The sequence below is a fragment of the Staurois parvus genome, unplaced genomic scaffold, assembly GCF_062004578.1.
Source record: "Staurois parvus isolate SC_StPar_1 unplaced genomic scaffold, SC_StPar_1.0 ptg001163l, whole genome shotgun sequence".
Lineage (NCBI taxonomy): Eukaryota > Metazoa > Chordata > Amphibia > Anura > Ranidae > Staurois > Staurois parvus.
This window is the reverse complement of record NW_028318959.1, coordinates 89,074-115,567: the sequence shown is the minus strand read 5'-3', so window position 1 is coordinate 115,567 and position 26,494 is coordinate 89,074. Positions and strand designations below refer to the sequence as shown.

Below are 26,494 nucleotides of genomic sequence, written 5' to 3'. Positions count from 1 at the left end.
TCACCTCTTCTTTTTTTTTCGTTTAAAGGTGAATTTACACTTTAATGTGTCATTTCCGATTATAAAATGTCATGAGATGCATGAAATGAAATTGATAATTTGGTCTTTTCCTGTATTTTTGTTATTTAAAGAGTCCATTAAAAACCTTCTGCGACAGCCGAACCCGACAGACGTCAGCAACCTCATTACCCAGATCTACGATGAAATGAAAACTCTAGAAGAGGATGAAGGCCGAGGTCCTCCTGATCCCCAGGTTTGTACGATGCCCACCACATTCCCGGGTCAGAGGAACGCTTTTTGTACGCTGAAAGTGGGACTGCATCTGAGCACCACACACCAAAAATGCTATTTAATTCATTGGTAACATTCAAAGCAGACTCAGCCATCCATCCATCCATCCATGTCTCCATCCATCCATCAATGCTTGTCTCCATCCATCCTTGTCTCCATCCATCCTTGTCTCCATCCATCTATCCATCCTTGTCTCCATCCATCCATCTATCCATCCATCTATCCATCCATCCTTGTCTCTATTCATCCATCCTTGTCTCCATCCATCCCTGTCTCCATCCATCCCTGTCTCCATCCATCTATCCATCCATCCTTATCTCCATCCATCCATCCTTGTCTCCATCCATCCATCCTTGTCTCCATCCATCCATCCTTGTCTCCATCCATCCATCCTTATCTCCATCCATCTATCCATGTCTCTATCCATCCATCCTTGTCTCTATCCATCCATCCTTGTCTCCATCCATCCATCCTTGTCTCCATCCATCCATCCTTGTCTCCATCCATCTATCCATCCATCTATCCATCCATCCTTGTCTCCATCCATCCTTGTCTCCATCCATCCATCCTTGTCTTCATCCATCCATCCTTGTCTTCCTCCATCCATCCTTGTCTCCATCCATCTATCCATCCATCCTTGTCTCCATCCATCTATCTATTCATCCATCTATCCTTGTCTCCATCCATCTATCCATCCATCCTTGTCTCCATCCATCCTTGTCTTCATCCATCCATCCATGTCTCCATCCATCTATCCATCCATCCATCCTTGTCTCCAGCTATCCATCCAACCTTATCTCCATCCATCCATCCTTGTCTCCAGCCATCCATCCAACCTTATCTCCATCCATCCATCCATCCTTGTCTCCATCCATCCATGTCTCTAAATGCGCTGAATTGTAAAGCTTGTCTGAGCTGTCAGAAAAAAAGGGGGCGGAGAGCTGAAATTACACTCTGCAGAGCTCAGTGAGGAGAGCTATGAGAGCTGACTGGAGGGAAGAGACACCCCCCCCCCCCCTCCACACAGTTCACAGGAACAGAGCTGAGGCTGTCAATCTGCTGGAGGCCCCTCCCCTGTCACCATTTTTCTCTCGGTGTCAGGAAAACTCGCAGAATTGACTCATGCTGATAGCAAAGGAAGGAGGCAGCAGACAGAGATGACACTCAGTGCTCTGGACTGAGACAAGTACACCCTACAGAGCAGGGGCGGACTGACCATTTGAAAACTCGGGCACGGGGTCAGTAGGGGGCCCCATGAGATGCCCCTGGTACCTTTTTCATAGGCTTTTTTGAGTTTGGGCAAGGACACAGGGGCCCCATGATCCCCTATTGCCCGGGGCGCCCTTTAGGAAAAAGTACGTAAAACAAATGTCTGCACCACAAATATTGTATGAATAAAAATAACTTTGTTATAAATACGACATAACACGACACCATGAACATAGGACACTTCCTGTGAGCCCGGGGTGTCATGGACCCGCCCATTGGAGAGTGGATAAAGAATGAAACTTCACCCCCTCCTGTAGATATTTACAATGCCAATTAACCGCTTCCACAGAAATGCTGCTACAGGGCGGCACGGGTGCGCAAAATCACGTGATGTTGCAGTTCCGGGTAGGGGGCGCGCACGCATCCTACCCGCGCCCCTCGGCTGTCAATCACCAGGTCCCGACTAGGGATTCCCCGCCGGCACCCGGCGAACTCCGAGCATTAGCCTAGGTTCACACTGATGCGGCGCGGAATTGGCAGCGTTTTCAGCGAGAATTCCACACCGCATCAGAATCGCACCCCGTTCATGCGAAACGCCGCCGGGTGTGTATGTTAACCCCTTGGCGCCGGCGCCTCCCGGCCCTTTAAGGGCTCGTTCACACTTGACACCCCTATAGCGTTTGACAAGCGTTGGTCCGGCGCTTGCGGAGCATTTTTAATGCTCCGCAAACGCCGCATGCGCTGTTTAGCGGCGGTTGCTAGGCGTTTGCCAAGCGTTAAAAACGCCCCACAAACGCCTATAATGAAGTTTGAATGGTGTTAACGCTCCGCAAACGCCCCGCAACCGTGTCGCAACCGCACCGCAAACACCGGCCGGGCATTTGCGAAGTAGCACCATAGACTTGAATAGGAGGCTTCAACTCCTCCTGACTCGACCAGAGGTGTCCGTTCTGCCGCGATGAGACGCAATGCGACGCTAACGCTCCTGTTTGAACAGCACCATGTGCTGCAATGTGCAGAATTTTCCCAGGTGTTTGGGAAACGGTAAAAACTCTTCCGAAACGTCTGTCTGTCGCTTGCTAACAAGGCGAGTGTGAACGTAGCCTAAGGGGTTCAGAAGCTGGGAGGTGGGGGCGGGGTTTAGGGTCATGTGACCGGCCATGACACGTATCAATTAAATGATTGCACTGGAAGGTAATTTAATTCAGTTTGATGTGTATTATCTGCGCAGTTCCATATCACAGAGACTGATCTAGGAGTAATATCGACGTTTATTGAGAATGACACACATTAGAGGGTTCCACCATTATTGTTATGTTATTGATTAGTAAGGTAGCGCTGACTTTTTTTTTTTTTTTTTCTTCAATAGATATAGATGTGTATATTACAAAAAAATATGACCTACGATATATGATAAAACCAATGATATATGATAACAGCACACTACCCAATAAACTCACCGTAAATAACACCTGTGAAAAAATAAATAAAATAATAATAATAATAAATATATATATATATATAAAATATTATTATTAGCATTATTATTATTATTATTATTATTATTAATAATAATAATAATAATAATAATAATAATAATAATAATAATAATAATAATAAAATTAAATATATATTTATGTTAACACTTTAAAAAATAAATATATATATATATATATATATATAATATTATTAATAATAATATTATTATGAAATATATATTTATGTTAATACATAAACATCATACACACACACATATATATATATATATACATATATATATATATATATATATATAAATAAAATATTATTATCATTATTATTAACAATAAAATATATATTTATGTTAATACTTTAAATTAAAAAATAAATAAATATATATATATATATATATATATATATATATAAAATATTATTAATAATACTATTAATATGAAATATATATTTATGTTAATACTTAAACATAAAAAAAATATATAAATATTGTTATTAATAATAAAATATATATTTATGTTAATACTTAAATAAATAAATATATATACACACATATATATATATATATATATACACATATATTTATTTAAGTATTAACATAAATATATATTTTATTATTAATAACAATATTTATATATATTTTTTTATGTTTAAGTATTAACATAAATATATATTTCATATTAATATTATATATATCTATATATATTTATTATTATTTTTAAGTATTAACATATATATTTTATTTTATTAATAATAATAATAATAATAATAATATAATATATATATATATATTACTAATAATAATATTAATGTGAAATATATATTTATGTTAATACTTAAACATAAAAATATATATATATAAATATTGTTATTAATAATAAAATATATATTTATGTTAATACTTAAACATAAATAAATATATATATATTAGCAGTCTGTCAATATAAAAACCCAACCACTCAAATCTCCTAGAAGCTGCAACATGTTAGGAGCATTTCAAAAATCATTTTTATTGCTATCAAAGGGTCGCAGCATGTTGCACCATCAGCATTATAATGGGAATACAAAGCATTCTTCTCACTGACAATCCTAGAAGAGATGACTGGAGAAATCACCTTCCATGCTGCGAGTGCTGCCTGTCTGCCAGCCGTCTCTTTCCACACCTTCCTGGGTCCCCAGCATGCTTTGCAGCTTCTCCTCCATGTCTAAGGACTACATGTCCCATGGTACCTTGCTGATTCCTGTGCCACCTCCTCTCAGAAGGCGGGTCCTGTGAGAGGTGTGACCTAGCAGTGCCTGCTCACAGGGTCTAGTGACTCCGTGTCCCAGAATTCCAGGAAGGACACGTGTGGGGTCTTCACAAGGTAAGTCTACAGATTCAAGCGGTTGGAGGAGGCTGGGAGTCAACGTGGAGATAAAGATCGGATTTTACTTTCTGACCAGAGATCTGCACCTTTCATGAAACAACCCCTGGTCCTCACAGCTACTTTTACAAGGTGGTATCTGGGTTTACAAAGGCTTTTGGTGCACACAGAGTGAATGTATATCCTTGGTGGCTATTGAAGAATATATTTCAATGAAGGTTGTGGCCCTCGCGGCCCCTGTAATTCCTCGCCCTTTGGTCAAAGTCCCTTTCCTTCTTATTCCAACGTCCCGAAGGCTACAAAGCGTCAGCGCCTAGATGGGGCCGTGTAGGACCTGGTTGTCCACCTTCCACTGGTAGGAACCCGTCTGTTCACACGTCTGTCTCTATGACAGCGGCGAGGGCGCGACGGTCCCTCCTCCCATGTTACCTCTGTGCTCCCTTTGTAGATGGAAGAACATGCCGTTGACCTGTGGAACTGGGGAATCACCAAGAGGGGAGGAGAAGCCATTACCGAGATGGAGAGATCTATGGGTAAGTTTGACGTCTTTGTGGTTTGCCGCTCTTCCTTCTTTCTCTTTCTGGATTATGATTCTGGGTACCCCAGATTAGGGTGACCCCCTGTCTGACAATAACAGCCCCCCCCCCAGGGTCATTGAGCCTTAGAAACCGGTTTGACATCCTGCAATACGGCACCGCTGAGTATCGGTATTCCAAGAGCCTCCACCATACCTATTCTGGACTTTGCACAGCATTGTCACCGAGAGCGATAGGAAACCAGAAGGTTAAGGTTGTCACCAGAACAGGAATAGAGGGGAAATCTTCCAATGGGGACACCTGCTCTCTAACAGCTGCCTAGGAGAGGATTTGTAGCCCTTTCTCTGGATAACCTGTTACGTCTCTGGGACAGGAAGTCAAGGGAAGTCTCCCCGGCAGAACTGAGGAGTTATAACCCATCTCCATTCCACCCGAAACCTACAAATGCCGGCTGTGGGTGTACTTACACTTTAACCGCCTCCCGCCCACCATATAGTCCAATGACGGGCACAAGGTGGTTCTCTCTCGTTCTGGGAGGATGTCATATGACATCCTCCCATTCTCACCATGCATGCGCGGCTCCGGGAGCGTGTGGCGATCGGCGGTGCACTGTGTCCCTCGGATACAGCGGATCACCGATCCACGGAAAGAGCCGAAGATGACGGCTCGGTCATGTGATCAGGTGTGTCCAATCACAGCTGATAACATGTAAATAGGGAAATGCCGGTTATCTGCATTTCTCTCCTCACGAGCTGTCACGCTGACAGAGGAGAGGAGCGGAGAGCCGGTAATCGGCTTTCCGCGGAGGGGACATGTACACTGATCATCAGGGCACTGATGATCAGTGTAGCCCCAGCAGTGCCACCTGTCAGTGTCCATCAGTGCCACATCAATGCCACATATCAGTGTCCGGTAGGCAGGAAGGGGGTAGAAGTGTCCTGTAGGCAGGAAGGGGGTAGAAGTGTCCTGTGGGCAGGAAGGGGGTAGAAGTGTCCTGTGGGCAGGAAGGGGGTAGAAGTGTCCTGTAGGCAGGAAGGGGGTAGAAGTGTCCTGTAGGCAGGAAGGGGGTAGAAGTGTCCTGTAGGCAGGAAGGGGGTAGAAGTGCCCGGTAGGCGGGAAGGGGGTAGAAGTGTCCTGTAGGCAGGAAGGGGGTAGAAGTGTCCTGTAGGCGTGAAGGGGGTAGAAGTGTCCTGTAGGCAGGAAGGGGGTAGAAGTGCCCGGTAGGCAGGAAGGGGGTAGAAGTGTCCTGTAGGCAGGAAGGGGGTAGAAGTGCCCGGTAGGCAGGAAGGGGGTAGAAGTGCCCTGTAGGCAGGAACGGGGTAGAAGTGCCCTGTAGGCAGGAAGGGGGTAGAAGTGTCCTGTAGGCAGGAAGGGGGTAGAAGTGTCCTGTAGGCGTGAAGGGGGTAGAAGTGTCCTGTAGGCAGGAAGGGGGTAGAAGTGTCCTGTAGGCAGGAAGGGGGTAGAAGTGCCCTGTAGGCAGGAAGGGGGTAGAAGTGTCCTGTAGGCAGGAAGGGGGTAGAAGTGCCCTGTAGGCAGGAAGGGGGTAGAAGTGTCCTGTAGGCAGGAGGGGGGTAGAAGTGCCCTGTAGGCAGGAAGGGGGTAGAAGTGTCCTGTAGGCAGGAAGGGGGTAGAAGTGTCCTGTAGGCAGGAAGGGGGTAGAAGTGCCCTGTAGGCAGGAAGGGGGTAGAAGTGCCCAGTAGGCAGGAAGGGGATAGAAGTGCCCGGTAGGCAGGAAGGGGGTAGAAGTGTCCGGTAGGCGAGGGGTTAATATACCTTTCCTGCCCCCGAACTGTGACAGTGTTTGTATTCAGTTTGTATATGGTTGTGTCATTCCTTAGAGGCAGCTGATATGTTGCTTTGTATTGTAGTGCGTCATGTGTCCTGCAACCTTGCTTGCTGGTGTGAGGAATGTAACCAATCAGAGGCAACTTTAGAAAGGAATGTTTTGGTAAGAATACGCCTCTAGAGCACATAGTTTATTAAGCATGCCGCAGACCACACATTAGAACTAATTCCTGCACCTTCACCCCTGAGATCACCCCAATTCCTGCACCTTCACCCCTCAGATCACCCCAATTCCTGCACCTTCACCCCTCAGATCACCCCAATTCCTGCACCTTCACCCCTCAGATCATCCCAATTCCTGCACCTTCATGCCTCAGATCAGCCCAATTCCTGCACCTCACCCCTCAGATCACCTCAATTCCTGCACCTTCACCCCTCAGATCACCCCAATTTCTGCACCTTCATGCCTCAGATCAGTCCAATTCCTGCACCTTCACCCCTCAGATCAGCCCAATTCCTGCACCCTCATCCCTCAGATCACCCCAATTCCTGCACCTTCATGCCTCAGATCAGCCCAATTCCTGCACCCTCATCCCTCAGATCACCCCAATTCCTGCACCTTCATGCCTCAAATCACCCCCAACTCCTGCACCTTCATCCCTCAGATCACCCCAATTCCTGCACCTTCACCCCTCAGATCACCCCAATTCTTGCACCTTCATGCCTCAAATCACCCAATTCCTGCACCTTCAGACCTCAGATCACCCCAATTCCCTCACCTTCACATTTCAGATTAGTTTCAGTTCCTGCCTGTTCAGACCTCAGATCACTCCAATTGCTGAACCTCATACCTCAGATCACCCCAATTCCTGCACCTTCATCCCTCAGATCACCCCAATTCCCTCACCTTCACATTCAGATTAGTTTCAATTCCTGCCTGTTCAGACCTCAGATCACTCCAATTGCTGAACCTCATACCTCAGATCTATATGTCAAATAAAATGGTGCAGCGCTTAATAATAGAACCCAGTTTATACACACACTATATGCCCATGCGTGATATCACTCTGGTGGTGATCCATAAAAACAAAAGTTCAATGTAATAGTGCAGATCATGGAAAGATCCTAATTCCAGGTGAGTGGACGTCCTGATCCAAGGTGTGATGATAAGTGTGAACCACACAAATAGGTGAAAAACGCACTCACCAGATGTGCGTTTAATATACGCAATATGTGATCCTCACCAGGCCATAGAAAGATCATCAGATCCCAGATCAGATTGCACCCAGATCACCATCCCGGCTCCACAGAGGTAAGGTCATCCGAAACAGCTATCTGGTATCACCACCAGGGTCCTGAGTCCTCCAGATGGGCACTGCGAATGATAGCACTCACGCAGAGTGCCCAATAAGAGACCTCATAGCGTGATACTGCTTAAGATACCTTTATTCAGGGTTGGTTGGTGTGGGGTACATGAAAGATTATAAACGAAAAAGTTTACTGACCATATGTTTTTCAGGGTGTCCACCAACGGTGGTTAGGTGTCCTGCTGCTGCTGCCCCCCTTACCTCAGATCACCCCAATTCCTGCACCTTCCCACCTCAGATCACCTCAATCCCTGAACCTCATACCACAGATCACCCCAATTCCTGCACCTTCATCCCTCACTTCTCCCCAATTCTTGCCTCTTCAGACCCCAGATCACCCCAATTCCTGAACCTCATACGTTAGATAACCCCAATTCCTGAACCTTCATACCTCAGATCACCCCAATTCCTACACCTTCAGACCTCAGATCAGCCCTCTGCTGCACCTTCATACATCAGATTGGCCCCAATTTCTGCACCTTCAGACCTCAGATTACGCCAATTCCTGAACCTTCACCCCTCAAATCTCCCCAATTCCTGCCTCTTCAGACCCCAGATCACCCCAATTCCTGCCTCTTCAGACCCCATATCACCCCAATTCCTTAACCTCATACCTTAGATCACCCCAATTCCTGAACCTTCATACCTCAGATCAGCCCTCAGTGCTGCACCTTCATACATCAGATTGGCCCCAATTTCTGCACCTTCATACCTCAGATCGCCCCAGTTCCTGAACCTCATACCTTAGATCACCCCAATTTCTGCATCTTCAGACCTCAGATTACCCCAATTCCTGAACCTCATACCTTATATCACCCCAATTCCTGCACCATGAGACCTCAGATCAGCCCCCAATACTGCACCTTCATACATCAGATTGGCTCCAATTCCTGCACCTTCTCCCCTCAGCTCACCCTAATTCCCACACCTTCAGATCTCAGATCATTCATAGTTCCAGGACGTTCAAACCTCAGATCACCCCAATTCCTTCACCTTCACACCTCAGATCACCCCAATTCCTAGAACTTCAATCCTGAGATCACCCCAATTCCTGCACCTTCATGCCTCAAATCACCCAATTCCAGCCCCTTCATCCCTCAGATCACCCCAATTCCCGCACCTTCAAATTTCAGATTAGTTTCAATTCCTGCCTGTTCAGATCTTAGATCACTCCAATTGCTGAACCTCATACCTCAGATCACCCCAATTCCTGCACCTTCCCACCTCAGATCACCTCAATCCCTGAACCTCATACCACAGTTCACACCAATTCCTGCGCTTTTAGAAAAGTGTTTTCCTCATTTCTCTTCAAGTGTCTTCCTCAGTTCCCTCCAAGTGTTTTTCTCAGTTCCACCCAAGTTTCTTCCTCAGTTGCATCCAAGTGTCTTCCTCAGTTCCATCCAAGTGTCTTCCTCAGTTCCATCCAAGTGTCTTCCTCAGTTCCACCCAAATGTCTTCCTTGGTTCCATCCAATGTATTCCTCAGTTCTGAGCAAGTTTCTTCCTTGGTTCTGTTCAATGTCTTCCTCAGTCCCACTAAAGTTTCTTCCTCAGTTCTGTCCAAATGTCTTCCTTGGTTCCGTTCAATGTCTTCCTTGGTTCCGTTCAATGTCTTCCTCAGTCCCATCCAAATGTCTTCCTCAGTCCCATCCAAATGTCTTCCTCAGTTCTGTCCAAATGTCTTCCTCGGTTCCGTTTAATGTCTTCCTCGGTTCCGTCCAAGTGTCTTCCTCGGTTCCCTCCAAGTGTTTTCCTCAGTTCCACCCAACTTTCTTCCTCAGTTCCACCCAACTTTCTTCCTCAGTTCCATCCAAGTGTTTTCCTCAGTTCCACCCAAGTGTTTTCCTCAGTTCCACCCAAGTGTTTTCCTCAGTTCCACCCAAGTGTTTTCCTCAGTTCCACCCAAGTGTTTTCCTCAGTTCCACCCAAGTGTTTTCCTCAGTTCCACCCAAGTGTTTTCCTCAGTTCCACCCAAGTGTTTTCCTCAGTTCCACCCAAGTGTTTTCCTCAGTTCCACCCAAGTGTTTTCCTCAGTTCCACCCAAGTGTTTTCCTCGGTTCCATCCAAGTGTCTTCCTCGGTTCCGAGCAAGTTTCTTCCTTGGTTCTGTTCAATGTCTTCCTCAGTCCCATTCAAGTGTCTTCCTCAGTTCTGTCCAAATGTCTTCCTCGGTTCCGTCCAATGTCTTCCTCGGTTCCGTCCAAGTGTCTTCCTCTGTTCCATCCAAGTGTCTTCCTCTGTTCCGTCAAAGTGCTTTCCTCAGTTCCATCCAAGTGTCTTCCTTAGTTCCATCCAAGTGTCTTCCTCAGTTCCATCCGAGTGTCTTCCTCAGTTCCATCCGAGTGTCTTCCTCAGTTCCATCCGAGTGTCTTCCTCAGTTCCATCCGAGTGTCTTCCTCAGTTCCATCCGAGTGTCTTCCTCAGTTCCATCCGAGTGTCTTCCTCAGTTCCATCCGAGTGTCTTCCTCAGTTCCATCCGAGTGTCTTCCTCAGTTCCATCAAATGTGTTCCTCTGTTTTGAGTAAGTTTCTTTCTTGGTTCCGTTCAATGTCTCCCATAGTCCCATCCAAGTGTTTTCCTCAGTTCTGTCCAAATGTCTTCCTCAGTTCCATCCAATGTATTCCTCAGTTCCATCTAAGTGTCTTCCTCAGTTCCATCCAAATGTCTGCCTCGGTTCCATCCAATGTATTCCTCAGTTTTGAGTAAGTTTCTTCCTTGGTTCAGTTCAATGTCTCCCATAGTCCCATCCAAGTGTCTTCCTCGGTTCCATCCAAGTGTCTTCCTCGGTTCCATCCAAGTGTCTTCCTCGGTTCCATCCAAGTGTCTTCCTCGGTTCCATCCAAGTGTCTTCCTCGGTTCTATCCAAATGTCTGCCTCGGTTCCATCCAATGTATTCCTCAGTTTTGAGCAAGTTTCTTCCTTGGTTCCATTTCAATGTCTCCCATAGTCCCACCCTAGAGTCTTCCTCAGTTCCATCCAGATGTCTTCCTCAGTTCCATCCAAGTGTCTTCCTCAGTTCCATCCAAGTGTCTTCCTCAGTTCCATCCAAGTGTCTTCCTCAGTTCCATCCAATGTCTTCCTCAGTTCCATCCAATGTCTTCCTCAGTTCCATCCAATGTCTTCCTCAGTTCCATCCAAGTGTCTTCCTCAGTTCCATCCAAGTGTCTTCCTCAGTTCCATTCAAGTGTCTTCCTCAGTTCCATCCAAGTGTCTTCCTCAGTTCCATCCAAGTGTCTTCCTCAGTTCCGAGCAAGTTTCTTCCTTGATTCCGTTCAATGTCGCCCATAGTCCCATCCAAGTGTTTTCCTCAGTACTGTCCAAATGTCTTCATCGGTTCCATCCAATTTTTTACTTGGTTCCGTCCAATGTCTTCCTCAGTTCCATCCAAGTGTCTTCCACAGGTATGTCAGGAACATACCCCAGTATTTATATCTGCCCTGGTAACTCAGTCACCTTCATTCAATCACCATGAAACGTGTCAAGGCAGATGTTGATCGCCATAGAACATGACAGGTGGCTACTACTGCCTAGGCAATCCGTTAATACGCATGAGCCTTGCCCTTTGGTCCTGTACACTGATTGTATCATGGTAAGGTATCTCCTAGCTTTAGAAATATCTATGATCACTTTACTCCTCAGATGGCCATGAAAACTGGAAAGGGTTGGATAGACATTGGAAAGCCGAAGCGGGCGTCTGTGTTTCTTGAATTCTCCATGGATGTAAGTTACATAAGATATGAGATCGGATGGAGTCTGCCAGTGACTCAGCTTGTTAAGCGTTTTCATCATGTCTCTACTAGACTCTAGAAAAGCTTTATTGCATGAAGACTCAGAGAAGCGCTCCGGAGACAGATGTGAACTTGTACAAAGACTGGGTGGAGAAGGAAGTCTTCAAAGTGCTGACATATCAGGCGGAGGCCGTAAGTCCCATAGTGTCTAGCCTTCTTAACCACTTCCCGACCGGCCGTTGTATATAAACAGCCGGACGGTGGCACTGCAGGGTCGGGTGGCCGTCTATAAACGGCCTCCCCGCACCCTGCTTGTGCGCGCTCCCTGGGAGCACGCAGCACCGCGATCCAGTGCCCGCTGTGTCCTCCGGACACAGTGAAACACTGATCGTCGGACGGGACCTCTGTACGAGGTCCCGATCATGTGATCACTGATTGGCCAATCAGTGATCACATGCAAAGTAGTAAGCAAGATGTCACTTCTGACATCATTGCTTACTATGTGTGAAATCTGTGAATGATCACAGAGGTCACATGGTACAAGGCTATTCACAAAAGCCTTGTACCATGTGACAAGCTGTGACCAATCACAGCTCACTCAGTTCTTCTCAATGAGTGCAAGAATGCAGACAGAGAGAAAGAGAAATGATTGCTTTTACATCCTATATGGGTGTAAAAGCAATCAGTGTAAAAAAAAAATCTTCATCACCCCTCACAAGTAGTACAGTGTCACCATGGTGACACTGTACTGCTAGGGTGACAGTATGTAAAAAAAAAAAAAAAAAAATAAAAAATAATAATATAAAAAAATAAAAATGTAAAAAAAAATGTTTAAAAATTATAATTTTTGCTTATAAACAAATTTGGATTTTTTTTTTTTTTACTAAAAAGATAACGGAATAAATTTTGGCCAAGATTTATGATGAAATATTATTTATTTGCAAAAAAATTTTTCAAAATTTTTGGACATTTCATTTACATAGCAAAAAAAATACAAATCCCAGCAGTGAATAAATACCACCAAAATAAAGCTTTATCTATTTTAAAAAAAAATGGTAAAAAATTCATATGGGTACAGTGTTGCATGACCGCGCAATTGTCATTCAAAGTGTGATAGCGCTGAAAGCTGAAAATTGCCCTGGTCAGGAAGGGGGTAAAAGTGTCCGGTCTGGAAGTGGTTAAATCTGAAGTGTAATCTGATTGTATTTTGACTCCCCGGGGTTCCTTCCTACCCCCCTCGTCAACATGCTTATTGATTTATGAAATAAAACGTTTTTGTTTTCATTACATTTCGTCTCAGTGATGTCATCACTGGGTCTCCGTGGTTCCCTATACAACGCAAGCAGATCATGGTTGGTGGGAGGGGCTGACAGAGTGCTAAACATAGCTTCCTGAAAACATCACAGCACCTTGCCTCCTCCTCCTCCTCCTCTCAAGAGCCCCGATGCAAGCAGCGGGCTGGCTTTTTGGGGAAGTCGTGCAAATATCAAAATACCCGATGGGTGGGTGTCGGTGTGGAGCAGTGGGTGTTCCTAGGTGGGCTGTATTTGTATGCAGACCGCCCTAGGTAACGCCCACATGCGATGCTGAGCCACCATGATTGAAAGAACTGAAATCAATAAATGAAACATGAAAGCGGAGTTATTATTATTATTATTATTATTATTATTATTATTATACAGTATTTATAGTTGGCTCAGCGCTGTACATTACAAAGGGGGACAGAACATGTGATAGAACAATACCAATACAATGCAAAACATGAGGGGATCGAGGGCCCTGCTCTTTCGAGCTTACAATCTAGGAGGGAGGGGATGGTGGCACAGGAGGAGATAGCTGTGGGGGATGGAGTGGTAGGAAGAGTGGAGGAGGTCGGCAAGTTAGCAGGGGGTGGGGTAGGCTTCCCTGAAGAGATGGGTTTTCAGGGTGCGCCTAAAGGAGAGGAGAGTAGGTGATAATCTGATGGGTTGGGGCAGGGAGTTCCAGAGGATGGGTGACACCCTGGAGAAGTCCTGGAGGCGGGCATGGGAGGAGGAGACCAGGGAACTAGAGAGAAGGAGGTCTTGTGAGGAGCGGAGTGTGCGTGTTGGGCGGTACTTGGATATTAGGTCAGTGATGTAGTTCGGGGCAGTATGGTGGACGGCTTTGTACGTCAGTGTTAGGATTTTGAATTTGATCCGTTGCGCAATCGGAAGCCAGTGGAGGGATTGGCAGAGGGGGGTGGAGGACACTGAGTGGAGGTCAGTGGAGGGATTGGCAGAGGGGGGTGGCGGAGACGGAGCGGTTGGAAAGGTGAATGAGTCTGGCAGCCGTATTCAGGGTGGACTGAAGCGGGGATAGCCAGCGGCGAGGCAGGACAGTGAGGAGGGAGTTGCAGTAGTCGAGTCGTGATATGATGAGGGAGTGGATGAGCTGTTTAGTGGTTTCTGGGGTTAGGAACGTGCGGATTTTGGCGATGTTGCGGAGGTGGAGTCTGCATGTTGCGGAGGTGGAGTCTGCATGTTGCGGAGGTGGAGTCTGCATGTTGCGGAGGTGGAGTCTGCACGAGTTTGTTAAAGATTGGACTTGGGGCTGGAAGGATAGGTTGGAGTCCAGAATGACACCCAGTACTCTGGCCTGCGGGGCGGGTTTGATGGTAGCGTTGTTGGATGTGACGGAGAAATCAATGGGGGGTGGGGTCCGGGCTGGGGGGAAGACAAGAAACTCGGTTTTGGAGAGGTTCAATTTAAGGAAGTGGAGCGACATCCAGTCTGATATGTCGCTCAGTAGGTGTGTGATTTGGGCAGAGACCGAGGGGGTGAGGTGGGGGGCGGAGACCGAGGGGGTGAGGTGGGGGGTTGAGAGATAGATTTGTGTGTCGTCGGCATAGAGGTGGTAGTTGAAGCCGTGAGAGTGTATGAGTTGGCCAAGGGAGGAGGTGTAGATGGAGAAGAGAAGGGGCCTGAGGACAGAGCCTTGAGGGACCCCAACAGAGAGGGGGAGTGAGGGGGAGGTGGTAGCATTATAGGTAACGCTGAAGGAGCGTTGTGACAGGTAGGATGAGAGCCAGGAGAGAGCAGAATCTCTGAGGCCGAGGGAGTGTAGTTTTTTGAGGAGGAGGGGGTGGTCGACTGTGTGGAAGGCCGCAGAGAGGTCAAGGAGTAGGAGCACTGAATAGTGGCCATTAGCTTTGGCGGTTAGCAGGTCATTGGAGAGTTTGAGTAAGGCAGTTTCGGTGGAGTGTAGGGGACGGAGTTCCACTCACCTGTCAAAAAGTAAAAGTCAGCAACTACAAAAACTGTAGCTGCTGACTTTTAAAAATTCAGCCACTTACCTGTCCCTCGGTCCCGTGGTGTGTCCCCCACAGCCCATTTCACCAGCCGTCCTGGATCCCAGGAGGCCGGCATCTTCAGTGAGGGCACCCGGCAGTGCAGCTTCATGAATGGTCCTGTAGTCTTCAGGGACCTGTCACGTGTTCCAAAGGACTACAGGGAGGGAGGACACCTTCCGGACCGGAAATGGGAGCGGGTACCTGTCAAATTCGGGTGCCGGCTCCCCCTTGCCCCCCAAAGGTGCCAATCCTTAATGGGGAGCGGGGGAGCAGTCCTTAAAGCGGAACTTCCCCTTTTGGGTGGAGCTCCGCTTTAAGATCCCGGTCACACTGGGTGCGACATGGCATGCGATCTGCATGCCATGTGGCTTGCAAATCGCATTCCAAGTTGCACCCTATTGTCCTCAATGACAGCGGTCATTGGTCGGAGCCAGAGGCGTCCCTAGGGTTGGTGTCACCCGGTGCCGGAACACTTGGTGACACCTCCTTCGACGATCCCCGTAGGATGGATGGGATCTGCAGATTGAGCGTAATGGATCGGAGTCCGGTCCATTATCCTCCCCAATCCGCAGATCCCATCCATCCTGCGGGGATCGTCGGCTTGCAACCTATACGGGGTTAACTGATCACTCCACGAAAAGGTAAGTTTCAAAGCAAGCCGACGATCCCCGCAGGATGGATCAGATTTTTTTCTTGTGCGGTGCGGCATATCGCATGTGATTCGCACGGGAACTGCGCCGCATTCCTGTACAAATCACATGCAAATTCTGTGCGGTGCGATTTGAGCCGTACATTTTATATGACGCAAATCGCACCGCATCCGCACCAAAAAGGTGCTGCGAATTTGGCACCGCATCAGTGAGAACCCGGGGTCAATGAAGGTGCCCTGTGTGTGCGTTGATATCTCATACCTGCAATACCTCCAGAACAAAGCCAAGCCAAAGCTGAATAAAAGCCTCTCAAAAGCTGCAGGAGCTGTAAGCGAGCGTCGTCATAGACTTCTATGGAGGCTTTGGAGACGCTTTGAAGCACCAAGAAATCATCACGGAGTATAACTTTTGAACACGATGTACACTATATTGCCAAAAGTATTGGGCCGGCTCTCCAAATCATGTGATTCAGGTGTTCCAATCCCTTCCATATCATGTGATTCAGGTGTCCCAATCCCCTCCATATCATGTGATTTAGGTGTCCCAATCCCCTCCATATCAGGTGATTCAGGTGTTCCAATCCCCTCCATATCATGTGAGTCAGGTGTTCCAATCCCCTCCATATCATGTGATTTAGGTGTTCCAATCCCCTCCATATCATGTGATTCAGGTGTTCCAATCCCCTCCATATCATGTGAGTCAGGTGCTCCAATCCCCTCCATATCATGTGAGTCAGGTGCTCCAATCCCCTCCATATCATGTGATTCAGGTGTTCCAATCCCCTCCATATCATGTGATTCAGGTGTCCCAATCCCCTCCATATCATGTGATTCAGGTGTCCCAATCCCCTCCATATCATGTGATTCAGGTGTCCCAATCCCCTCCATATCATGTGATTCATGTGTTCCAGTCCCCTCCATATCATGTGATTCAGGTGTTCCAATCCCCTCCATATCATGTGATTCATGTGTTCCAATCCCCTCCATATCATGTGATTCAGGTGTTCCAATCCCCTCCATATCATGTGATTCAGATGTTCCAATCCCCTCCATATCATGTGATTCAGGTGTTCCAATCCCCTCCATATCATGTGATTCAGGTGTTCCAATCCCCCCCATGGACACAGGTGTATACAATCAAGCCCCTAGGCATGCAGACGGCTTCTACAAACATTGGTGAAAGAATGGGACGCTCTCAGGAGCTCAGTGACTCCAAGCGTGGTCCCGTGATAGGTGGCCACCTGGGCAATAAGTCCATCCGTGACATTTCCTGGCTACTAAATATTCCACGCTCAACTGTTAGTGGGATTATAACAAAGTGGAAGCAACTGGGAACAACAGCCACTCAGCCACCAAGTGGTAGGCCACGTCACATGACAGGGCGGGGTCAGCCCATGCTGAAGCGCACAGTGCGCAGAAGTCACCAACTGTCTGCAGAGTCAATAGCTAAAGACCTCCAAACTTGGTGTGGCCTTCAGATGAGCCCAACAACAGTGCGTAGAGAGCTTCATGGAATGGGTTTCCATGGCCGAGCAGCTGCATCCAAGCCTTCCATCACCAAGTGCAATGCAAAGCGTCGGATGCCGTGGTGTAAAGCACGCCGCCACTGGACTCTAGAGCAGAGGAGACGTGTTCTCTGGAGTGACCAATCACGCTTCTCTGTCTGGCAATCCGATGGACATGTCTGGGTTTGGCGGTGGCCAGGAGAACGGTACTTGCCTGACTGCATTGTGCAGATCCATAAAGACATGGAGGAGCCAGTTTGGGGTGGAGGAACTTGACTGTCCTGCACAGAGTCCTGACCTCAACCCCATAGAACACCTTTGGGATGAATTAGAGCGGAGACTGCGAGCCAGGCCCCCTCCCCCGACATCAGTGCCTGACCTGACAAATGTGCTTCTGGAAGAATGGTCCAACCTTCCCATAGACACCCTCCTAAACCTTGTGGACGGCCTTCCCAGAAGAGTTGAAGCTGTTATAGCTGCAAAGGGCGGGGCCAACTCAATATTGAACCCTACGGGCTAAGACTGGGGGGCCATTAAAGGTCATGTGTGTGGAAAGGGCGGGGCCAACCCAATATTGAACCCTACGGACTAAGACCGGGGGGCCATTAAAGGTCATGTGTGGGGGAAAGGGCGGGGCCAACCCAATATTGAACCCTACGGACTAAGACCGGGGGGCCATTAAAGGTCATGTGTGTGGAAAGGGCGGGGCCAACCCAATATTGAACCCTACGGACTAAGACCTGGGGGCCATTAAAGGTCATGTGCGGGGAAAGGGGAGGGCCAACTCAATATTGAACCCTATGGACTAAGACTGGGGGGCCATTGAAGGTCATATGTGTGGAAATGCCGGCCAACTCAATATTGAACCCTATGGACTAAGACTGGGGGGCCATTAAAGGTCATGTGTGGGGGAAAGGGCGGGGCCAACTCAATATTGAACCCTATGGACTAAGACTGGGAGGCCATTGAAGGTCATATGTGTGGAAATGCCGGCCAACTCAATATTGAACCCTACGGACTAAGACTGGGGGGCCATTAAAGGTCATGTGTGGGGGAAAGGGCGGGGCCAACTCAATATTGAACCCTATGGACTAAGACTGGGAGGCCATTGAAGGTCATATGTGTGGAAATGCCGGCCAACTCAATATTGAACCCTACGGACTAAGACTGGGGGGCCATTAAAGGTCATGTGTGGGGAAAGGGCGGGGGGCCAACTCAATATTGAACCCTACGGACTAAAACTGGGGGGCCATTAAAGGTCATGTGTGGGGAAAGGGCGGGGGGCCAACTCAATATTGAACCCTACGGACTAAAACTGGGGGGCCATTAAAGGTCATATGCGTGGAGAGGACGGGGCCAACCTAATATTGAACCCTACGGACTAAGACTGGGGGACCATTACAGGTCATGTGCGTGGAGAGGGCGGCCAGCCAATACTTGGGGCAATATAGTGTATGAACAGGACTGTAAGGTGACCATTTTATGGGGCTTTAATTGGCATTCAAAGCGCTTTAAAAAAGCGTCTCCAACGCCACGTTTTGAAGCAAGTGTAAACAAGCCCTAATGCAGCACAACGGAGCATGAAGGTGTAATGGGCTTCAGTGTAAAAAATATATATATATTTTATGGCAATTGTCACATTCAAAGACTTTCCCATTGTGTGCATCCACCCAGGCCGTGGCTCGGAAGGATTTTCAGACCGCTTCGGATAGGATTCTGAGATGCAAAGACATGTTGCTGAGGCAACCAAAGAAGGTGGGATGTGTGATGTGTGACCTATGTGTGTGTTTTATTTGTCCTTATTATTGATTGTTGTCAGTACTAAAATTAAACATTTTTATATATATATATATATATATACAGTGGGGATCGAAAGTTTGGGCCCCCCAGCTAAAAATGTGTATTAATGTGCATAAAGAAGCCAAGGAAAGATGGAAAAATCTCCAAAAGGCATCAAATTACAGATTAGACATTCTTATAATTTGTCAACAAAAGTTAGATTTTATTTCCATCATTTACACTTTCAAAATAACAGAAAACAAAAAAATGGCGTCTGCAGAAGTTTGGGCACCCTGCAGAATTAATATCTTGTACTGCCCCCTTTGGCAAGTATCACGGCTTGTAAACGCTTTTTGTAGCCAGCCAAGAGTCTTTCAATTCTTGTTTGAGGTATCTTTGCCCATTCTTCCCTACAAAAGTCTTCCAGTTCTTTGAGATTTCTGGGCTGTCTGTCACGCACGGCTCTTCTAAGGTCTATCCATAGATTTTCAATGATGTTGAGGTCAGGAGATTGTGAAGGCCATGGCAAAACCTTCAGTTTACGCCTCTTGATGTAATCCCCCGTGGATTTTGAGGTGTGTTTAGGATCATTATCCATTTGTAGAAGCCATCCTCTCTTTAACTTCAGCTTTTTCACAGATGGCATCAAGTTGCCATCCAAAATTTGCTGAACTTTTATTGAATCCATTTTTCCTTCTACTCGTGAGATGTTCCCTGTGCCACTGGCTGCAACACAACCCCAAAGCATGATTGATCCAACCCCATGCTTCACAGTTGGACAGAGGTTCTTTTCATTAAATTCTGTGCCCCTTCTTCTCCAAACGTACCTTTGCTCATTCCGGCCAAAAAGTTCAATTTTAACCTCATCGGTCCACAGAACTTGTTTCCAAAATGCATCAGGCTTGTCTATATGTTCATTTGCAAAGTTCAAACGATGATTTTTGTGGTGAGGACGTAGAAGAGGTTTTCTTCTGATGACTCTTCCATGAAGACTATATTTGTACAAGTATCTCTTTATAGTGGAATAGTGACCACAACTCCAGTGTCTGCCAGATCTTTCTGGAGGGATCGTGCAGTCAAACGTGGGTTTTGAATTGTTTTTCTCACAATCCTGCGAGCTGTTCTGTCTGATATTTTTCTTGGTCTTCCAGATCTTGCTTTAACTTCCACTGTTCCTGATGACTGCCATTTCTTATTTACATTCCGAACAGAGGATATTGACATCTGAAAACGCTTTGCTATCTTCTTATAGCCTTCTCCAGCTTTGTGAGCATCAACTATTTTCAGTTTCAGTTTTCTAGACAACTGCTTAGAAGAACCCATGGTGCTGATTGTTGGGGCAAGGTCAGATGAGTCTGGGCATTTAAAACCTTTGAGATTGACATCACCTGGTCTTCCCAGACGATGATTGAGAACAATCCATGACACTGGCAGGTCTCAGCTTGGCAAAGGGGGCAGTGCATGCTATAAATTCTGCAGGGGGCCCAAACTTTTGCAGATGCCATTTTTTTGTTTTCTGTTATTTTGAAAGTGTAAATGATGGAAATAAAATCTAACTTTTGTTGACATATTATAAGAATGTCTAATCTGTAATTTGATGCCTTTTGGAGATTTTTCCATCTTTCCTTGGCTTCTTTATACACATTAATACAAATTTGTAGCTGGGGGGCCCAAACTTTCCATCCCCACTGTATATAAAATCCTTGTTTTATCAATCAACATTTAATGCGTGACAGAAGATTCCCAGAGCCCCATGGGCTAGCCGAACAGAGAGAAGAGCGGACACTGCTTGCTTTGCAGCTGCCTTTGTCTGATTGTGACTTTGTGTTGAGCCCCATGAGAAGTAATGGATTTTTTCAGCAATGTGACAAAGTGTCCCTGATATATAAATCTCCTGTATATATTATACATTATATATATTATTTTTTCAGCAGTGTGACAAAGCAACCGTCAATGTCCGCGATATATATAATATATACAGGAGATTTATCTATCGCGGACATTGACGGTTGCTTTGTCACATTGCTGAAAAAATTATATATATAATATATACAGGAGATTTATCTATCGCGGACATTGACGGTTGCTTTGTGACATTGCTGAAAAAATAATAGATAAATCTCCTGTATACATTATATATATTATTTTTCAGCAATGTGACAAAGCAGCTGTCAATGTCCACGATAGATAAATCTCCTGTATATATTATATATATTATTTTTTCAGCAATGTGACAAAGCAACCGTCAATGTCCGCGATATATATAATATATACAGGAGATTTATCTATTGTGGACATTGACGGTTGCTTTGTGACATTGCTGAAAAAATAATAGATAAATCTCCTGTATACATTATATATATTATTTTTTCAGCAATGTGACAAAGCAACCGTCAATGTCCGCGATATATATAATATATACAGGAGATTTATCTATTATTTTTTCAGCAATGTGACAAAGCAACCGTCAATGTCCGCGATAGATAAATCTCCTGTATATATTATATATATCGCGGACATTGACGGTTGCTTTGTGACATTGCTGAAAAATAATATATATAATGTATACAGGAGATTTATCTATTATTTTTTCAGCAATGTGACAAAGCAGCTGTCAATGTCCACGATAGATAAATCTCCTGTATATATTATATATATTTTTTTTCAGCAATGTGACAAAGTAACCGTCAATGTCCACGATATATATAATATATACAGGAGATTTATCTATCGCGGACATTGACGGTTGCTTTGTCACATTGCTGAAAAAATAATAGATAAATCTCCTGTATATATTATATATATCGCGGACATTGACGGTTGCTTTGTCACATTGCTGAAAAAATAATATATATAATGTATACAGGAGATTTATCTATTATTTTTTCAGCAATGTGACAAAGCAACAGTCAATGTCCGCGATAGATAAATCTCCTGTATATATTACATATATATATCGCGGACATTGACGGTTGCTTTGTCACATTGCTGAAAAAATAATAGATAAATCTCCTGTATACATTATATATATTATTTTTTCAGCAATGTGACAAAGCAGCTGTCAATGTCCACGATAGATAAATCTCCTGTATATATTATATATATTTTTTTTCAGCAATGTGACAAAGCAACCGTCAATGTCCGCGATATATATAATATATACAGGAGATTTATCTATTATTTTTTCAGCAATGTGACAAAGCAACCGTCAATGTCCGCGATAGATAAATCTCCTGTATATATTATATATATCGTGGACATTGACGGTTGCTTTGTGACATTGCTGAAAAATAATATATATAATGTATACAGGAGATTTATCTATTATTTTTTCAGCAATGTGACAAAGCAGCTGTCAATGTCCACGATAGATAAATCTCCTGTATATATTATATATATTATTTTTCAGCAATGTGACAAAGCAACCGTCAATGTCCGCGATAGATAAATCTCCTGTATATATTATATATATCGTGGACATTGACGGTTGCTTTGTCACATTGCTGAAAAAAAAAATATATAATATATACAGGAGATTTATCTATCGTGGACATTGACAGCTGCTTTGTCACATTGCTGAAAAAATAATAGATAAATCTCCTGTATACATTATATATATTACTTTTGCACAAGGTGACAAAGCAACCGTCAATGTCCACGATATATATAATATATACAGGAGATTTATCTATCGCGGACATTGACGGTTGCTTTGTCACATTGCTGAAAAATAATATATATAATATATACAGGAGATTTATCTATTATTTTTTCAGCAATGTGACAAAGCAACAGTCAATGTCCGCGATAGATAAATCTCCTGTATATATTATATATATTACTTTTGCACAAGGTGACTATATATATCGAAGAAGATGTTGCGATGGCTTTAAATAGCGAATAATAAAAAAGAAAAAAAAATGAAAGTTTTTTCCCAAAGCTGCAGATTCTTTTTGGAAATGCCACTTTTTACCCCAAAATAATCGTTTTCGTGTCTCAAGCCTGCTTGCTGTAGTTTGATCAGCAGTTCTTGCAATAGGGATCAACGTCGGAAGGATCGACAGGACAGTGTTTGCAGCACGACACTCCAATTTTCTGTGGCCCCTGTGTCACGCCCCCCTCCCCGTCCTCCCGGGATCCCGAAGTTGAACCACGGATGGTAAAGAGAATGGATCGAACGTTTCCACACTGAAGTTATTTTACAAGTGGGAAGCGGCCGGTTCTTCCATAGGGACAGGTTACACAGTGGCAGTTTACACATCCGGAGATCAGGTTGCAGTAGCCCCGGAGCCATCCATGTCCATACAATGACACCATTGTTCTGCATCCACGCAGCTCAGAGCCACGGCAGAGGTCAACGCTCACATATTTCTCCTTCAGGGGAGGGAACCTGTCTGGTTCTCCTCCTGTGGTCGGGGAAATCTGGGATTTCTACATGTATGTTGTGTCTCCTTAGGGTGTCAGTGCTGCTTTTTGGTGGATGTATCCACCACTGATCCCACACATCTGGGGTTCCTACCAGGCATGGCTTCCTTCCTTTGTACACAGTCTATGAGACAGGATCTGACCCCTCACAGGCTCTGGAGACCCGGGTCCCCTTGGATTGACCCCAGCAGTCACGTTTGGGAGATCTGTTTTTGAGCTATAGCAGTGGTCTCCAAACTGCAGCTCACGGGCCAGTTGTGGCCCTTTCCTTGCCTTTATCCGGCCCTTGGAGCACTATTCCTCCCACTGACACCAATGATGGGGCACTATTCCTCCCACTGATACCAATGGTGGGGCACTATTCCTCCCACTGACACCAATGGTGGGGCACTATTCCTCCCACTGACACCAATGATGGGGCACTATTCCTCCCACTGACACCAATGATAGGGCATTATTCCTCCCACTGACACCAATGATGGGGCACTATTCCTCCCACTGACACCAATGATGGGGCACTATTCCTCCCACTGATACCAATGGTGGGGCACTATTCCTCCCACTGACACCAATGATGGGGCACTATTCCTCCCACTGACACCAATGATGGGGCACTATTCCTCCCACTGACACCAATGATAGGGCATTATTCCTCCCACTGACACCAATGATGGGGCACTATTCCTCCCACTGACACCAATGATGGGGCACTATTCCTCTCACTGACACCAATGATGGGGCACTATTCCTCCCACTGATACCAATGATGGGGCACTATTCCTCCCACTGACACCAATGTTGAGGCACTATTCCTCACACTGACACCAATGATGGGGCACTATTCCTCCCACTGACACCAATGATGGGGCACTATTCCTCCCACTGATACCAATGGTGGGGCACTATTCCTCTCACTGACACCAACGATGGGGCACTATTCCTCTCACTGACACCAATGATGGGGCACTATTCCTCTCACTGACACCAATGGTGGGGCACTATTCCTCACACTGACACCAATGATGGGGCACTATTCCTCCCACTGACACCAATGTTGAGGCACTATTCCTCCCACTGACACCAATGGTGGGGCACTATTCCTCCCACTGACACCAATGGTGGGGCACTATTCTTCCCACTGACACCAATGATGGGGCACTATTCCTCTCACTGACACCAATGATGGGGCACTATTCCTCCCACTGACACCAATGACGGGGCACTATTCCTCCCACTGATACCAATGATGGGGCACTATTCCTCCCACTGACACCAATGGTGGGGCACTATTCTTCCCACTGACACCAATGATGGGGCACTATTCCTCTCACTGACACCAATGATGGGGCACTATTCCTCCCACTGATACCAATGATGGGACACTATTCTTCCCATTGACACCAATGATGGGGCACTATTCCTCCCACTGACACCAATGATGGGGCACTATTCCTCCCACTGACACCAATGATGGGGCACTATTCCTCCCACTGACACCAATGATGGGGCACTATTCCTCTCACTGACACCAATGGTGGGGCACTATTCCTCCCACTGATACCAATGATGGGGCACTATTCTTCCCACTGACACCAATGATGGGGCACTATTCCTCCCACTGACACCAATGATGGGGCACTATTCCTCCCACTGATACCAATGATGGGGCACTATTCCTCCCACTGACACCAATGTTGAGGCACTATTCCTCCCACTGACACCAATGGTGGGGCACTATTCCTCCCACTGATACCAATGATGGGGCACTATTCCTCCCACTGACACCAATGATGGGACACTATTCCTCCCACTGATACCAATGATGGGGCACTATTCCTCCCACTGACACCAATGATGGGGCACTATTCCCCCACTGATACCAATGATGGGGCACTATTCTTCCCACTGACACCAATGATGGGACACTATTCCTCCCACTGATACCAATGATGGGGCACTATTCCTCCCACTGACACCAATGATGGGGCACTATTCCCCCACTGATACCAATGATGGGGCACTATTCCTCCCACTGACACCAATGTTGGGGCACTATTCCTCCCACTGACACCAATGATGGGGCACTATTCCTCCCACTGACACCAATGATGGGGCACTATTCCTCCCACTGACACCAATGATGGGGCACTATTCCTCCCACTGACACCAATGATGGGGCACTATTCCTCCCACTGACACCAATGATGGGGCACTATTCCTCCCACTGATACCAATGATGGGGCACTATTCCTCCCACTGACACCAATGATGGGGCACTATTCCTCCCACTGACACCAATGATGGGTCACTATTCCTCCCACTGACACCAATGGTAGGTCACTATTACTCTCACCAATACCAAACCATCTCCTCCAATGAGGGTGTGTACTGCACAGTTGCACAAGACAGGCCTGGACATACAGTAGGTAAGTATGCATATTCCATACCTGTGGGAACACTTTGGAAGCTGGAAATTGCTGTAGTAGTCATCGCCACTACCGGGATCACCTTGATCTTCCGGGTCCTGTGCCGAGCAGCTTCCCTGCTGCATAGCAACCATTGTAGTAGTCACCGCTCCTACAGTGATCATTGTAATCTTCCAGGCTTTGTTCTGTGCAGCTGCCCTGCTGCATAGCAACCATTGTAGTAGTCACCGCTCCTACAGTGATCATTGTAATCTTCCAGGCTTTGTTCTGTGCAGCTGCCCTGCTGCATAGCAACCATTGTAGTAGTCACCGCTCCTACAGTGATCATTGTAATCTTCCAGGCTCTGTTCTGTGCAGCTGCCCTGCTGCATAGCAACCATTGTAGTAGTCATCGCTCCTACAGTGATCATTGTAATCTTCCAGGCTTTGTTCTGTGCAGCTGCCCTGCTGCATAGCAACCATTGTAGTAGTCATCGCTCCTACAGTGATCATTGCAATCTTCCAGGCTTTGTGCTGAGCAGCTGTCTTGCTGCATAGCAACCATTGTAGTAGTCATCGCTCCTACAGTGATCATTGTAATCTTCCAGGCTTTGTGCTGAGCAGCTGCCCTGCTGCATAGCAACCATTGTAG

At 46.0% G+C, this 26,494-nt stretch overlaps 1 protein-coding gene across 1 annotated transcript in view; it reads left to right on the top strand.

Moving 5' to 3' along the window:
* TEX11 (testis expressed 11) overlaps positions 1-26,494 on the top strand; it is a 117,705-nt gene that overhangs the window by 20,182 nt on the left and 71,029 nt on the right. Inside the window, exons 3-8 of the mRNA XM_089659564.1 lie at positions 132-253; positions 4,804-4,888; positions 6,760-6,839; positions 11,681-11,761; positions 11,842-11,961; positions 18,908-18,988. Coding sequence (XP_089515690.1) covers positions 132-253; positions 4,804-4,888; positions 6,760-6,839; positions 11,681-11,761; positions 11,842-11,961; positions 18,908-18,988 — 569 coding nt within the window. The remainder of the gene's footprint in view (positions 1-131; positions 254-4,803; positions 4,889-6,759; positions 6,840-11,680; positions 11,762-11,841; positions 11,962-18,907; positions 18,989-26,494) is intronic.